Source organism: Melanotaenia boesemani, chromosome 8 (assembly GCF_017639745.1).
Source record: "Melanotaenia boesemani isolate fMelBoe1 chromosome 8, fMelBoe1.pri, whole genome shotgun sequence".
Taxonomy (NCBI): Eukaryota; Metazoa; Chordata; class Actinopteri; order Atheriniformes; family Melanotaeniidae; genus Melanotaenia; species Melanotaenia boesemani.
Window position 1 is genome coordinate 24631123 of NC_055689.1, and position 17627 is coordinate 24648749.

The following is a 17627-nucleotide window of genomic DNA, read 5'->3' on the forward strand; positions in this document are numbered from 1 at the left end:
TATTATCAAAGGACAGTAAAATATCCTGCGTCTCTGATGGTATGGGGTCGCATTAGTGCCACAGCTTACACATCGGTGAAGGACCCCATCAATCCTGAAAAGTACTTGGAAGCTTTAGTCACATCTGCTCCTATCTTGATGTTCCTTACAGGGAAAGCCTTGCACATTTCAGTAGTGCTAAATCACATACCGCAACCCTTACAAAAGTATAGTTTCACAGGTATAAAGTCAAAATCCAGCACTGAAGGCCTGGGATTGACGAGCAGCTACAATCCTGCATCAGACAAGAAAGGGACAACATTCCTCTTCTAAAACTCCAGCAACTGGTCTCCTCACTTCCCAGATGTTTACAGATGGTTGCTAAAAGGCGAGATCTTACACAGCATCCAAACTGTTTTTGGGACATGGGTTGAAAAACATCATGAAGAGCAATCGGTAATATTGAGAATATTTTCAAATGAAATATATAGCAGGCTAAAGTTGTGTGGCTGAACTGTTAAAGACTAAGGTACATGAATCAGGACCATGTTGGTCATTTAATACTGAATCATAATTAGTGATGATTTTATTCTGGATATAAATGAATAGGAAAATGGCAGATCAGACATGAGTGACTGATCTGGTGGACCTGATCTTTTGGCATTGTGGGCCCATTTATCTAACAAAAAAAGAAAATGACCACACACATCTAAAGAAGCATAATTTATGTTTCAGTGCTCACCAGAGTTTGTCTTGGTAATCCCAGGATTCATCGTTTCTAAAATTTTAAATCTAGTATTTAATATATTTCAAGTCTAGATATTGTAAACTTGTGGACTTTATCGGTTCTTTACATCTTCCTCCAACTAATAAGGGGAGAGATATAAGAAACATAAAAATGTCATCCTCTCCCTACCCCAGTTATTAAAGATTAACTGAAAAACATTAGAACTCTTGGGGGCTTTTAAGTTAATCAAATTAATCCATATTTTCTGTTTAATTAAATACAACAAATAAAAATGACATCAAGAGCACTGTCTTATTGTTTATTGCACAAATAATACATATTTCCAACTGAAATAGTAGAATACAATATTAGGCGGTGATGGGAAAAGAATTGTTCATCAAAAGCCTCATTATGTATACAAGATGCCAAAAATAGCCAGTGGGAAAATCTGGATAGAACTGTGAATGACTGACTAAGATCTAAGTATTTTCTTTTCCTTTATGAAGAAAAAGAATCAAAACTGGAGTACTTTAAATGACTGTTTCTGTTCATCACAGAGGGATGTCAAAAAAAAAAGGAAAAAAAAAGTCATGTCAACTTTTTCTTTTCTGGATTTTAAAAGTACTTTGTGGTCATACAGTATAGAATATAAACCTCTGCATCAATACCAATCCAATGTTTTGACTATTTTTTTTTTTTAAGTCAAACAGCATTTGCTAAAGTTTTTTTTCCCCCATTTTAATATATATTTATATATGTACATATAAATTCAACTAACTACAGTTCTCATAGAAAATGAGAAAAGCTGGACTTTATCGCTCTCACACAACAAATGACTGGCAAGCACAATGACCCCATCCCTCCCTCCATCCTCGTTTTTGAGCCAGTGCTAATGCAGCACCCGACCTGGGTCAAAATGTGAAAATATGTCATTTTAGACGACTTCAGTTTTCAGATAAGTGGACTAATAGCACTCTTATATGAAACCACCACCAGCAGGCAGCCAGCTCAGTTTAACACAAAGACCTGAAAGAAGGGGCAGCTGTTAAAGGGACTACTAAGCATCCTGGAGTTTATGCTGGTTGCTGTAAAATAGTTTCTTTCTTTTTTTGTTTCTTTCTACTGATTACACCATCCCACGAAATACTGACCTCTGGAGACACTAGTTAGTGAGGTTTCTGACCTAACTAAACAGGGTCAGCTATTTCTCTTTCTTTTTAGTCTCATGGCAAGAAAACAAAAAAGTCAATTTTCTAATATTATTGTTTTTTTTTTTAAGAAACCACATCAACAGTACTCCAATCTCATTTGGCTCATAGGCAGTGTTTCAACTGTGATTGATCCAGGTCGGGTCTGGCACTCTTAAATAAAAAAAAAAAAATCTGAGTTCTCCAACAGAGTATGAAATATGTCCTTTCGGATGCACATGCTGAATACCATTTACCTCTCAATTTTCATGTTCACTAAGAAGTGAACTGAAGATGTCCTGTCAAAGATGAGTTTCTAAACGGAGAGGAGGAGGAAGAGGAAGAAGGAAGCAGAAGAAAGGATGGTGGAAGCAAAGGAAACCACCTCTCCTCAGTGCAAACTATCCCCCAACTCAAAAAAAGAAAAAAAAAAAGCATTTCACTGTGGAGTTTCCAACATGTACAGGACAACAGATCCTTCTCCAACATCACACACGGTGCACAATTAGTCTTTCACACACTAAAGCATCCCTGATTCATAGTGCACTCAGTAATGATGGAGGAGAGGTGATTTACGTGGAGGGGTACATGTAAAGTAATGCAGCATTTGGAGATTTAAAAATTCTCTGGGATCAAATGTGTAAAAAAAATGCAACTAGCTGCTTCAAATCAAAGAGGAAAAAAAAAACAGGAGACTGGGGCAAAGCAGTGAGGGCCACTGGGCGCTCCCTCACACAGTTCAAATTTTAAAGGGAATCACATTTTGGGGATTCTTTGAGGGTTTAAGCCGATGCCCTTTCTTCATTTGCACAGAAAGCAAGGGGAGAGGAGAGGGGGAACTGTGTGCTGGTGATGTAAAGCTCACTACAGGTTGCCTAAATTTGGAAGTACTTGTTGCAATCCATGCACAGTACATCTTTCTGAGTCTATGCAGGACACATCAACAATGCACAGACGAGCAGGAGCCTCCAAGTGAGGGATGTGGGTGCTCACTAAGCCTCTTCTATTCTCAAAATTCAGGATTCTGGGAGTGTGGCTGTCTGCAGTCACTATTTGCACACTCGTAGCTGCTGGGAAACCAGACGTTAAGCATCTCTGTCACTCTGCTTCAACAGTATGTTTATGTAAATGTGTTTTTCTGTTTGTATGTGTGTTAAGAAAAAAAAAAGATTCAAAGAAAGAACAGTCTGTGGTTTGTCAGTGTTTGAGTGTGCCAGTGTGTCAATAGTGCTTGCCTATGTGCATCAATTCAAGGGCAATAAAGAGTGTATAAATCTATGTTTGTGTGTGTAACTATGTATGTATGTATGTATGTATGTATGGCTCAAGATGACATGCACTGAACATGATCTGGACCTCCTTCCTCTTCATCTGAGGAATCTGGAGAACTCCAGGACTCATCTGTGTCTGCATCTGCTCCCTCACGGCGAGCCTGGAATGAGACAGACAAGTATTACATATTAACTGCAAGTCATATGGTCACTACCAAAAAACCAGCCATGATGGAGCATATTACACGCTTTCCCTATAATCGTGCAGCATCTTTCCATTCCATCTCAAAAACACATTTTCCATCAAAGATTGAGGGGGAAGTACTTGTCCCACAGGTAAGATTCTCTTCCTGCTTTTAAACTTCTCAGAGCAAGGAGCTCACCCTTGGGGGTCTTCTGTTCCTCATGTGTCTCATCAGGAACCACAACAGCTGGGTGTCATACTGGTCACCATGGCGCACACTGTCCTCATCCCGTTCCCGCTTGTTTTTCTTCATCACCTTCATGAACATAACAAATTGTTACAGAGTAAATGTGGTAATCATGTAATCTCAGCAAACATGTCTCAAGAATAATCAACAGTAAATCAGCCTGATCATCATCATCATCATCATCATCACTGCGACTTGCTTGTAGTTTGGATTCGAATGATTCTGAAAGCAAGGGAATTAAGATAAAAACTTATTTTGTGCTGCATTCCGTTATCTTTTAAAAGTCCGTAATAGTTGTCTATTAAGTTCAACTTGAGCATTTAATCAACAATAAGTATAAAGAGAAAGTAAAAGCTTTGACCAACTCTAATAAAATTATTTTTAAAAAGTTGCAGAGGGATCAGTGACGACGGTACCCTTTCTTTTGTCTCTGGATTAATGTATGTCTTTTCCCTGTATTTTTCTTTTAGCAACATGTTTTTAAATGCAACAACACGTGCTAAAATAAGCATATTAAATACTTTCCATCAAAAAAAAACTGAGGGATACAATATAGATTAAGTAGTACTCGCAAATAGGAAAAAAGTCTGTGACCAATTTCTAATTTTTGACTAATTGATTCATCATGTTTAATTAGATTTTTTTTTTAAGTTTTTTTAACAGCATCAGTTGGTTCTTTGTCCATAAGTTATAATGTTCCGAGCTTCCACATTAAATGCTGGGATCAGTAAATGTGTTCCAATTACGAAAAAGTGAGTTTTGCCCACTGTTGCAGCGCAAAGTGCAGCAGCCTCATTGAAAATGTGTGTGCAGCCTGGTACCCCCCTCATGGTATTTCCCACATTTGATGTGCAACAAAATGCTGAAAAAACACCATCTTATTGCACTTAAAAACTAGACATTTATTTTAATGCTCAGTGTAAAAAGTGAATCACAATACCAGTGAAATATCTTGGCAGACCAGATTATTCAAAATAATTGTGTAGGTGAATTTTAACTTTCCACTGGTAGGTAATTAATAAAGTATTTCTGACTCTACATTTTCTATTGAATCCATATGCAAACTCAAGGAAATCCACTTTTAAAAAAGTTGTTTAAATATTTGAATATGAATATATGACATGAAATTTAAAACTAAAAGTAAACAATCATGTTTGACACAATGGAGCAACCGTATGATATTGAACACATTCAGTCTCTCCTTTATTTTTCTTTTAAAGTTTTTAAAGCGTGTTTGTTCTTCCAGGATCTATACCTTTATGGTTGTACCCTCATTAACTATTATTCAGAATCATAACATTTTACAGTGATGGTTTTATACAACCCCAAACAGCCATTTTATACATCCAATGCTTGAATATGAGAGTCACCTCAACTTACTTCAAAATTAACTAAAATAAGCCACTTGCACTGCAATATCACAGACTGTTGTAAAGCTGCTTACATCATGTAGCATTTAAAGCTTGTTAGTAAAATATCACAAAAACAAGCAAGATTTTAAAAAGCATTTAATAAAGCTTGTATCAGTACCTCTTTCAGACCCTTCAATCCTGTGGGGTTTTCAGCTGTGGGTGCCCACAGTTTAATATCATGGTCCAACCCACTGGTGGCCATACCTGGCAGGTGGGGATGAGGCTCCAAACAATTCACCTGAAGTAGCCAAGAGTAATAAAAAAGTTTGTTGATGCAAATATATTGTAGACAATACTTTAATGTCATAAATCCAAAATACAAGATTCATTTTTAAACTGTCCAATTTTATATATATATATATATATATATATATATATATATATATATATATATATATATATATATATATATATATATATATATATATATATATATATATATATATAGTGCACTTTCCCACTCTGACTCACCACTCCCCCTTTGTCTCCTTCCATAAACTGGACAATACGAGCAGAGTACTTGTCCCACAGGTAAATGTGTCCACAGTCACTACCGCTGACCACAAACTCACTGCATGGTCCGTAGAAGTTCACCCCCTTCACTGTAAAACAACAGAGGTGATGAGGTTTGTGTGTGCGGTTTTCAGAGACTTAAAAAGACAGCTAGAATTACCTGCTGTCAGTTCAATGTTTGTAAAATGCAGCTCTACCCAAGAGCAGAAGTCATTTTCAAAACAACCACTTGACTGTTTAAATGGGAAGCTGAATTTAATACCCGTGGCATTATTGCGATGTCCCTTGTATCTCCTGCGATAGTCTGCCCCGTCACTGTGGTTGGAGTCGAACAGGTAGATGTCCTCATCATTGTAACTAGCCAGGAGTTCTGGACAGAGTTAAAACAGACTTTACAATTCCTTTGAATGAAGACAGAGGAAGGTCTGGACTTCTTATGATTTAGAAGGAAATTAGACATCTCTGGGGCAAAGAGCTGATAAATCCATGTTGCTGCCTTCAGGACACACATAAATTTATACTCAGATATACACGCTTAGGACATTATTACTATATTAGAGGATATTAGGACAACAGACCAAGTAAGCATAAACTGCAGATCTGACCATTTACAATCAATGTTTCTGAAAGATCTCCATGTATTCAAGAATCATTAAACTCAATTCAACATTTACCTAAAACTGCACTGAAAACTAAACGATTCCACTGAGATAAAATATCTTTAACATGGCTTGCTTTCTTTAGAGATTGTTTACATTGTTTAAATAAATTCACCTGTGCCGTCATGACTGTAGACAAGACAGGTTATGTTGGTTTTGGATTCGCTGGAAACCAAATGTGAGGGACAAAACTTTTTCAGTACACCATTGTTGTCATTTTCATTAATCTTCCTCTGGTCATAGATCCTACAGAGAGAGAGAGAGAAAAGTTAAATAGTGAAAAGAAAATAATTAATCATGAGAGTAAAATCTAACTGAACAGATCTAATAATATTGTATTCATAGTAATAAATTCATATTAGTAGAGTGATAAACACTGAAGCTACATCCAGGCTTACCTTACATACTGATCCCTCCCACCAACAGCAAATTGGTGTGTCTTGGCTGGGTTGACAAAGATAGTGTACAATCCCACTTTTTTATCACCCTCCTTTACCACCACCAGTTTACTACCACACAAAAATAAGAAGAAACATAAAAACAAGTGTTGGCTACAGCAGGCAGATTTAAAAATGATGCTATATGTAAACGCAAGAAAACTGCAATGACATTATGAAACCTTGCCAATGAGGAACTTAGATATTTTCATTACAACACTAAAGAGGACCTTGATGGCAATTTATTGTATCACACCTCTGTCTGTCCAGACAGAAACTAAAAGACCTGCAACCTATTTAGATGTGTTTTTTGTGTTTTGTTTTTTTTCTTTTGCCCAGATCTTACAAAAGACATTCATATTGAAATCTGCACAATCCTCTTATTTACTCATTGTATTTAAATTTACAATCACATACTTGGCAGGGCGATCCTGACGCAAGTCAATACCAAATACCACGGCGTCCTCTCCAGCTGACAGAAAGGAACACGGTGAATCCGGCTCCAGGGCCAGCTGATAAAAGAAAGAAAAAAATAAACAAACTCGCTAATAATCAACTGTTTCACCACATCAGAGTTTCATGACAGGGTTCCCATTTGTGTTCCTTGTTCTCACCTTGTGTGCTGCACCTTTATGCTGTGCTACCCGCTTTGTGTTCTTGCAGCGCTGCGTGGCAGAAAGCTCAGCCACTCTGATCTGACCATCACGAGCGCACATGGCCAAGGTGGAGTCTCCACTGTGAGGCAGGAACTTTGCCTGCATAAATGAAGAGCAAGAGCGTAGAGATGATTTATTAAGTTTCTGACCACAAGTTACTTTGATTAGACACAAATTTACCCGAGACGTTAACTACAAATTTACTCTGTAGTGCTAAAACAACTGCCCCAGTTTAAAAACACTGAGGTCAGTGAATACAAATAATAAACTTATTATGCCAGAGAGCAACATAAGATTCTTTAGGCTCAGCTTGTTGAATTTCAATCCTCCCTATAACTTCTTTCCTCCAAACTCTTGCCTGTGACCTGGATGTCATACAAATATGTGAAGGATGTTTAAATTCTATAAATGCAGGTAGAGAAGAGATAAGTAAAGGTGTCAGAGGAGGATTGCTAAAGCAGTTATATGCAAAGATAAGACAGTATATGCAGGGTTTTGTTTTCCATCTGTGGTGTTGGAAGGGGATTAATGTTGCACTGAAAATTAAAATCAAAAGTAAATATATGTGTTGTCACATATATCATTTTAATTCTGACTGAAATAATCAAATAAACCAGCAGGCTGCAACTAAACAGTAATTAGATGATGCTGCTCTGTCACACATATTTATCTAATTTTGGTATAAAAGGATTACTCAGAAGGATGGCTCATTTTCTTAAAATGCCAGTCACCATCTCTCTCTCATTGTGTCTGCTCTCGCCTCCCTTGCTTGCATGGTGGGAGAAACTAAGATGCAGCGAGTAAAGGAGTGGAGAGGACAAAACAAGTATATGGGAAATGGCACAGAGGGTTTGTATTAAGTTATACAGCATTTCTTCCATCTGCTTTCTCTATTTGAGAGTGCAAATAATATTATGGCCAAATGACTAAAGAAAAGAAAAAAAAAAGGAGATAAATATACAAATAATGAAAATCATCAGCCACAGCTTCACATTTCGTTCACCTGAAATACATTACTCTTGTGTCCACTGTCAAACTCCAGCTCAGCACGGCGGATGGCCCAGTCCCATATCACCACTCGCAGGTCATCACTACCTGATGCCAGGCGTGTGCCAGAGGGGTTGAAGTGCAATGTGTTGACGCAACCTGTATGCCTCTCTAAGCGACCCTGAAGCTCCAGCCTCTGCACGAGGCAGCGGGCTCCACACACGCGCCTCACAAACTGGTGCGAGTTCTGGCCGATTTCCCTGGAGCGCAGTGAGGGCACTGCTTGCCACACAGGGCCACGCATATCACGGACTTCTGCTCTTAGCCAGGCCTCCATGGCCTCCTCATCATCATCTTCATCCTCATCATCATCCTTCTGTTCTTCATCGTCGTCATCATCATCATCCTCATCTGAGCTGGAAGAGTGGTTGGTGCCGCCACCAGGTCTGTTTCTCTTTCTAGCTGCTCTTTTCCCACTATCTTTTTCCTTAGCTCTCTCTCGTCTCCCTCCCTCACTCTCCCGTTCACCGTCCTCCGTCAAGGAGTAGAGTCCACTGCCATCCATGCTGTCTGTATCTTCGTCCTCCTCTCCCTCTCTGTTTGCCCCAGTCTCCCCTTCCATGTCTGGCATAGGTTTGTCCCCTGATGCCTCTGTTGTTTCTTTGGGGGCTACAGAAAAAATTAAGGCCAAGATGTTAAAGTAACACGATCTTATTGGGATGTTAAAGAAAAGGTATGCAAATGATATTCCAAATTTTAATTAAAATTAATCATGCTAAAAGACTTTTTAAAAATTTACATAAAAATAACCAAATACATAGTTAAGCCATGTTAAGTTTTATGCCTTTTAATGTAAAATTATATCGGTTTTGACAACCTTAAATACTGGTGGCAACATTAACTTTCGAGGGAGTTTCCTCATAGTATTACCATCTTGAGAGGAAGACTCTGTTTGTTCCTCTTTGCTTCCAGAGGCATTCTCCTCCTTTTGTTGATCTTCTCCTGGATTCTTTTCTTCAGAGTCACCTAATAAAAACATACATTCTTTCAGATAAACTCACAAGTCTAATGAGCATGACAGCTTACATTGTTTTGGTCAATTTAAATAATTTTGCAGTTCTCATACTTTACCGTTAAGTGTAGCGGATTTGCCGTCAGTCTCAGCCATGCTGTCTCCCTGGTCCTGCGTCGTATCGAGGTACAACCTCTGAGTTTCAAACAAAAGAACAATAATATTACTTATTTGTAAACACACACGTGCGCAAAATAACAACGTATAGTTGGTATAGATAAACAACCTGACATTACAGCTCGTACTTTACAAAGTGTAATCACCGCAGACACTACATTGAATTGTGGAGGATACAAGTTACCTGTTAGCCCTGTACCTTTAAAACTAGCAGCCAGGCTAATATTGACAGCTACATACGCTGTTTCTAATGTCATAAATAAACTAACTCGATGGCTAGCCGACTCTGAGGCCCAACTAATGCCCCATTTGCTTTCTGGTGTTTAATAGTACACTGTCCTCCGCAAAACTGCGACTGAACGACGTGACACTATAAATAGCCACATCGAAAGCTACCTAGCATGTGTGACCCTAACGAAAGTCTAAAATACATCTGTCAGTTTTACTAGAAAGGCAGATTGTCTAAAATGAAACTAGCGGATAGCACTGCTTTAACTCGCTAACTAGCATAGCTGGCGTTACCTCCACTCGAAGGCCCGACGAGACGTACTTCTTAGTTTAGTCCTAATCTTTATTGCAGATTTGTTTTCTCCACCTCACTACTTAGCAAATAAGCTAAGTGTCTCTACCCAGAATTCGGTAACTGGAAGCACACAACATTAGGAGTGCATGGATAAAGCTTTGAGCTGAAATAAGAGTATAATACGAGCTAGCTGCGTTCACACAAGGTTGTCTCCTCTGTTTATGTTTTGACGGTTCAGCTTCTTTTTTGTTAACGTGTGTAGTTCTATATCCGGTGCCGTGGTCGCTTGTTTTATTTTCCACCGGAAGTCAAAAAGAAACGGCGAATTATAATACTATAATAATTATTATCATACAATATTATTTATGGACGCGTAGAGCTGTCACTTAAATGAATATATACTGGAACCTTATCACATTATAACGTGATAGTTTTATTGTAAAAATGTGAATCGTATCACGTTATAACGTAATAGTTTATTTAAAAAACATGAAACGCATCACGTTATAACGTCATAAGTTTTATAATAAAAATGGGAAACATATCACGTTAAAATGCGTTTTATTCTCAGAACTTTAAACGTGTATTGCATGCAGATGTTGCTGCGCGACCTAGAAATAATAACAGCGACATAATAAGAACAGCAAAATATTACGTGTTCCCCTGCAGAGTACCCAACTACAGGACGCCGCCATATCTCAACCCAACTCAATTCTGGAAGTTTGGTCGACTCGACTATGGAAAGTCTTCTTCGGCGCAGACATCGAACGCTTCAGCCCGTTGCTGGGATACGACTAACGCGTCCACCATATTGGTCAAGACAAGTGTGCGGTTGTTGCGCTTAATCTGGAATAAATATTAAGCGTAGGAGCGTTTTTTTTTTTTTTTTTTTTTTTTTTTTTTTGTATTGTCACAGGGTGGCGCTAAACTGGCGCACCAGGTGTGTTGAATTGCAATAATCACAGATGAAGAGTGTTTATTTGTTTGCAGCAAGTTAAAGAAAATAACAGGTGGGAAAATCGTCAAAGGAAAAGACAAAACCAGGTTTTACTTTAGAGTAAATGTTGTTCATTCTCCTCGTTTAACACTAAAAATTATGACTGGCACATTTCTCTGGTTTAAAAGACCCCCCAAAGTAATAAAACTTTATTAGTTCATCCATAAGTAGATCTGTTTTATAACTGGTAAGAAAAATCTTATTGTGTTTGCATTATTAGAAAATATGAATCGAATAGTACTCGAATACTAGTGAAATAGTCTAAACAAACTTTTACAAATAAAAATATAGAGTTAAAATATAATTTAAAAAATATCGAGTACAGAATATACAATGAATCAAAATGTGGAGTCGGACTTGAAACAGGCCGCACTGGCCATCATGACCTCAGCCAGAAGCTGGGTCACCCCTTCATCTTTCAACTTTGATCAAGTTTTGAAATATTGGATCAAAATACAATTTATGGAAATATTGTCCTGCAGAAACATTTCTGTTCTTCTTGTTAACAATTAATTGTTCTGCTATGACTTTTGTACACACTGGAATACGGGACAGTTATGAGCAGCACGGTAGCTTACGTCACCTACTTGCGCGCAGTGACACAGTGCGTGCGTGTGTCTTGAGTATGTGTGTTGCTCTTGATTAACATGTGGCCTGGTTACGTCTACTGCCTATAGCCAGTAGACGTTGTAAAAACTGAAATTATGCTATATGCAATGTCAGTGGAAGGTGCCAAATTGTCCTCCAAGCATCACCAGTAGTAGCCTACATTAGATATCGGATCCACTGCACGCACGGTTTCTTCATTCAAAGACGAATACGGTTATATTCCACGTTTTCGCCACAAAACGTGAAGTTTTTTTTTCAAGGGGTCCTTGAAAAATCTAAATCTTCTTTGCAAAAGCCAGACAGCCTATGCTATTGACTATTTTTTTTAACTTGGCCAGGTGCTGACAATTAGGTCCCTGAATAGCAGCCCCTGTGAGCATGGACCCTGCTGCAGCAGTCAGTTTGCGTCTATTTCAAGCATTTGTCACATTTGACTGATCTGGATCTGGACCTGTGCCATAGCAGGTTGTCTAAAGTTGGTCCTTGAGGGCCGATGTCTCGCAGGTTTTGAATGCTTCCTGCTGCAACACCTAAATCAAATTAATGTATCAACATACTTAGGCAGCACTTGGCAACAAGCTGTTGAGAAGAGCCATTTAATGTGATTCAGGAGTGTTGGAGAAGGGCAACATCTAAAACCCACAGGACTGTTCAGATGAACAAGGGCTTGTTGTTTTTAATCATAAAAATTATCTTCTGCCCAAAAATTTCAACATATCCTACACAAAAATTAAACCAAGTGTCCATATGTTTGTTATTATTTTGGATTTTTAGATAGACCAGTGGCAATTGTCTGTTTTCAGGGAAATAATCTGAGCCCCAAGGCAACATCAGTTAATAAATGCTCTTATATAAGATGATCAGGTTTGTTTTTTCTTGTTCTTGTTTTGGCTTTGTTTTTGTAAAATCTATTTATTGCACTGAAGTAATCAAGAGAACAAGTTTTCATGCTTAAGCTAAATGTTGAGCTTCATGAACTTGATCAGTGTCTTCAAAAACATCTGGCCTCCTCACTCAGGATGAGACGCGGTGGGATCCTGGGATTTCCTTCCTGTGTTTATGTCATAGACTTTAATAGAAGGGATCTACTGTAATTCCCATCGCAGGACGATGACTTTATCTCTGCCTCTGTTTGATCCCTTGATCCTTCTCCATTTACTTATAACTGGTCTGAAATGTAGAGATCACAACTTGCATACACATTTTATACAAACATTGAGACAAGAGAATCAACCACTGGCTGTAACTTTAATAAAAACGTAAAATCTAAATTTTATCTGCTGCCACCAGCGGTTATTTATGTATTTATTTATTTTTTTAAATGGTAACTTGAGTTACGACAACTTCTGGATATCACAGAGGAAGGAAGGGAACGTTCACGACGAGAGGGGGTGTTTACATCAACCACCCCCTGTGTGCAGCAGTTCTTATAAGCAGCTGAAGCTTTGGCGTCTTCCAGAGGCGATGCCGGAGTTTTTGAGAGGTTAGCGGATGGCTCATAGATAACTTTCTATAATGTCGTGCACATAGTTAAAGCAAGGGCAAAGTCTTTAAATTAGCTTTTGACCGGTTGTTTACACCGCTCGTCGCCAACAATGGAGTACTGGAGGCAATGTGCGATGTGGCTGATCAGTTGCAACGTGCTGCCGGCGAACCACCGGGTCACCGCGGACACGGCGCAAGTGTTCGACCTGGCACAGATCCTGCGGGACGGGGTGCTGCTGTGCCAGCTGCTCAACAACCTCAGAGCCCACACCATCAACCTGAAGGAGATCAATCTCAGGCCGCAAATGTCACAGGTACGCTGGCTATTGTCGTGCTGCTGTCAGAGCAACGTGGGGTCGTAACGCCTGCAGAGGAGCAAAATATCAATGAAACAAATGCTTTATTCTAATGCATACATTTAATGCTATATGTTTCCTCAGATGAGTCAATCTGGGTTAATTTACTCACGTAAGTACTCCAGAGTCAGAGTCCAGTGGAAGTGGACCCCTTATTCTGAATGCATACAGTGGACTTGATGTTCTTTAAGCAGCTGTTTAATAGATGAACAGAAGAGACCCACACAAAGTTTTATAATATAATGATTTTTTTTTAAATTGCCAAAGGAATAAGAATAGTTTGTGTATAGAAACCTAGTATTACTGTTTTTACTGAAGAGGTTTTGGGTTGACTACATGCCAGACTCATAAAACTCGTAAGGGCTTGCAGCTTAAGGCAGTGTATTATTTTTTACACACTGATTATTGAAACTATGGGGTGGATTCTGACAAATGTCAACACCAGCCTTCAGCTGTGTATCACGGTTAACTCAAATTTGGTTAATGCATCCTGTTTCAGTGTGTTTATCTGTTATTATCACCAGATTAATAGCTGGAAATCGTGCATATGTGAGATAGTGTTAAATGTTCCTTAGCCTACAAAACCCCCCTTTACTCACTGCCACCAGAGATGTCTGATAAAATCCCGTCTTTGATCCACCCGTTAGTTAGGAAACTCATCCAATTTGTGCAGCAGCAGCTTGTAGTTTGCTATTGACTGAGTTTGAAAACAACTTGTGTATGTAGTCATATATATATATATATATATATATATATATATATATATATATATATGTATATATGTGTGTGTGTGTGTGTATGTATTTTTTTAAAAGTAAAAATTAACAAAACATATTATAATATCTTTATATACTTGGGGCAGATGTGTAACAAGATAAGCTGTTAAGGTCTACATATTGTTCACTACGGCATACTTCGACAATGTCACAAGTCATTGGATTATCTTTTGCAATTTTTAACATATGATAACTTAGAACAGTCAATTAGGCACCATAATATACAGTATAAAATAATATAAATCACACACAAGGAAGTAAGAAGCCCTCATAATTTGTTGGTATACTGCATGTTGACCAAGTTTTTTTTTTTTAGTTTTTTTTCATTGAATTTAAAACACAAAAAGCTTATGCCTACTCTCTCTAATGAGCATCTAAAATAAATACCATGCTGTATCCGGGAGATGTTCTTTCTTTTTGTTTAGGTTTTTGAATGATCTGTCACCCCACACATGAAATAAATGAACTACCAAATAATGACACTAAATTTGCCATGACGATTTTATTTAAGTGGTACATGAAAAACAGTTATGTAGTATGTTAGTTTTACAAGATATTGTCTGTATATCTTCTGTCAGTGCACATCCACTTGGTCTTTTATCTCCTTGATAGCTAGTGAAAGTGCACCCGATGTTTCATGGGGCCAGACAATGGAGTCTCATGGCCTGCAGCTGTAGGCCATATGGGTATAGTCAAGAAAGGCATGTGTGTCAGGGGCTCCAGGTTTGTAAATGGCACTTTCATCGTGCCCTACTAACCTTTGATCTTAGTAATGGAAACAAGGGCTTGAAGGGATTGGACTACAGGACAAGAGAGCAGAGAGCAGAGAGCAGATGAAATGTTTGACCAGACATGTCGGCTTTGGTGCAGAGTCAAATCTGTGGTGTTGATACAAAGATAATATATGTTCAAAATAAATGATGTTCTTGTATATGTTGTAATGAAAACCTAGAGAACACAGATTAATGCTAAAGAAGACCTAAGTGTAGATAAGATAATGGGTCAAAATGAATGCAAACATGAAGCTTTATGAAGAAATTAAACTATCAAATGACCAGGAAAATGGAATTAAAAAAATAAAAAAACTAGCAGAGATCTTATAACCTTTTCTCATATATCACAATGATAGAAATTGAGAAGAAACACCACTTTTTAATAAGTAAAGTGCTACTGACTGATGATCTGCTTTGTTCTACTAAGATGCAGAGTTTGTGATCTGTCACTGCCTTCAGATGTATGAAACTTCTGGTGGCACAAAGCCATCACGTTCATGCACTTCCTCTGCAGACGAGCAGGGCCCCAGGGGGCGATGGAGTGATTACAGGCGTCTCCATGATCAGCTGACATGATAAAAGCAGTCTATCTAGTCTCAAAAATCTTCTGACGGCTCTGTTTTCACTGCAAATTGTCACATAATCACTTTCTGGTTTAGTCGTTACTTAATACATGCTTGACATGGCTAATTACATTGGAATGATTGTTTACAGCTTGTTTACTATTTGAATATTTTCGTTGTTGTTTTCACATGGAGTAAAAGGAGCAAATAGCCCATGTGTAACTCAGTAACTCAGAGCTTTCCCTATAATACTTAACTTAAACTGTAAGCTTATTGTCTTTTTGAGAGCTCTCTGAATGTGTCTTCTTCCCTCTGGGACAAACATACTAATAGGAAATGACACCAACATAGGTTGGTAATTTAATTTCATATTTCTAAAATTTCAGCTTTAACGTTAGGTTGGCAAGGCCTGTGGAATTAAATTACTGTTCTACTTAACCCCTTACGATGCAGACGTACCGGTCCCGGTACATGACTACTAATCAACAACATTGCAGCCATGTGTGCAAGCCCCTCCGTCATGAATGCCCACAATATACACATCAAATGAAAGCTCAAAGTCTCGTCTTTCCAATGATATAAACTATTTTGACACACAACAACCACAGCGCTAACACTAAAGCCTTTTTTACAGAAAAGCAGAAAGTTTAAATGTTGACTTTCCTTACTTTTGAGGGCTCTCTATAGGTCAAACATCAATATTTCCCATCAAGATTGCTCTCATTCTGTCCATACAGGTTAGGCAAGGACAAAAAAAATATTTTTTTCTGTGTGTTCTAAAGTGTATAACTTTTTATCATTAATACTTACAGTGATTCTGATTGTTGTGGGTGAAACTAGAGTGTTACCTTTACAAAGAGCCCAAGCCTGTACTTACAATCCAGAGGGTTCAAAACAACAGTAATTCTAAGTTGGAGAGGTCATATTACAGGCGTTTTTGCCAAAATGACCCTGCTTGATAAGGGGTTAAAGGACAAAACAACGGTAACATCTGTTTTCAGAAACAATGTCATCATTATTCATAGTAAAATGTTTACATGGAAGAGAAGAATCTGTTAGTTCATATCTCAGTGGTGACTGTGCCTGCATGCACATAAATGCTACATGCATAAAAACGCTAACTTTGGAAACACTAACTCCAGCCTCAGTCCACTCCTTGTGAAGCCCCCCCACATTTTTAAATGACCTTTTACTGATGATTCTCTCCAGACTGCGGTCATCCCTGCTGGTTGTTCACCTTTTTATTCCACACTTTTCCATTCTATTCAACTTTTTATTGATGTGCTTTGATGCAGCACTTTGAGAGCATCCAACTTCCTTTGCAATTACCTTTTGAGGCTTTCCCTCCTTGTGGAGGGTGTTAATGCTGGTTTTCTGCACAACGGTCAGGTCAGCAACCTTCCCCCATGTTTGTGAATTCTACTGAAATAGACTGAGAGACCATTTTAATGCTCAGACCTTTGCAGATGTTTTGGATTAATTAGTTGATTAGAGTGTGGCACTTAAACTCTACAACATTGAACCTTTTCACAGTATTCTAATTTTCTGAGATGGGTTTTCTTAAGCTGTAAGCCATAATCATCAAAATTATAACAAATACATGCTTGAAATATCTCACTTTGCATATAATGACTCTATATAATGTATTAGTTTAATTTTTTTCACGAAATTCAAATTTTTTAAATTTCACCTGTATATTTAAACCTGCTTTCAGAAACTTGGTTAGGTCTTACTGTAGTCTTAAGAAGCCTGTATAAGTTCCCTTCAGTGTGCCCATCAAAACCAGGATAGTGGTGCATGTAAACACCTTAAGCACTTGTTTTTTTAAGATTAAGATGTGTTTATTAAAATAAGAGTGAAGTAAAAGATTAAACAGAAAACATGTTTGATCACATTATCATTTATACAGGAAGGTGAATAATACTGTTATTTCTCTACTTAAAAGACGCTAGTGAACTTTGGCAGATTTCTGCTCTTTGACGCCCCCTCCTAAAGGCTAATTCAGCATCCATCTTGTATTCTGTCTTTTATGTGAGTAAAAGCCAGTCCAATGTTGACACTTGTTTTATTTCTAGCAGTTTGTCTATTTCTTTTCCT

At 38.0% G+C, this 17627-nt stretch overlaps 2 protein-coding genes across 7 annotated transcripts in view; one reads left to right on the forward strand and one right to left on the reverse strand.

Moving 5' to 3' along the window:
* Positions 1-1011: 1011 nt before the first annotated feature.
* dcaf8 (DDB1 and CUL4 associated factor 8) lies at positions 1012-10699 on the reverse strand. Of its 6 annotated transcripts, none has more exons than XM_041992567.1 (13): positions 10627-10699; positions 9391-9466; positions 9190-9285; positions 8276-8928; positions 7231-7371; positions 7034-7128; positions 6578-6688; positions 6295-6425; positions 5783-5890; positions 5479-5609; positions 5126-5245; positions 3548-3664; positions 1012-3325 (listed from the first exon to the last, which is right to left on the reverse strand). In XM_041992567.1, exons 2-13 carry the CDS (start codon positions 9425-9427, stop codon positions 3218-3220), a joined length of 1848 nt encoding a protein of 615 aa, XP_041848501.1. In that variant the 5' UTR covers positions 9428-9466; positions 10627-10699; the 3' UTR covers positions 1012-3217. The 6 variants fall into 6 exon arrangements, with proteins under 6 accessions (XP_041848501.1, XP_041848497.1, XP_041848500.1 ...); XM_041992563.1 differs by having other exon boundaries at positions 10646-10681; XM_041992566.1 differs by lacking the exon at positions 10627-10699 and adding an exon at positions 9999-10228.
* A 2290-nt stretch (positions 10700-12989) lies between these two features.
* The window catches only part of LOC121644955 (guanine nucleotide exchange factor VAV3-like), a 63577-nt gene continuing 58939 nt past the window's right edge, over positions 12990-17627 (forward strand). Inside the window, exon 1 of the mRNA XM_041993219.1 lies at positions 12990-13376. Coding sequence (XP_041849153.1) covers positions 13173-13376 — 204 coding nt within the window. The 5' untranslated portion in view covers positions 12990-13172. The remainder of the gene's footprint in view (positions 13377-17627) is intronic.

Bases quoted from the DNA above. Each gene is read 5' to 3' on its own strand.
- dcaf8 (XM_041992563.1), bottom strand. From the start codon at position 10,666: ATGGCGGCGTCCTGTAGTTGG. The intron at 5,891-6,294 runs GTGAATTTATTT...AACTCTGTCCAG, and splicing joins CTACAGTCATGACGGCACAG to AACTCCTGGCTAGTTACAAT. The intron at 3,665-5,125 runs GTACTGATACAA...ATGTTCATGAAG, and splicing joins GATTGAAGGGTCTGAAAGAG to GTGATGAAGAAAAACAAGCG.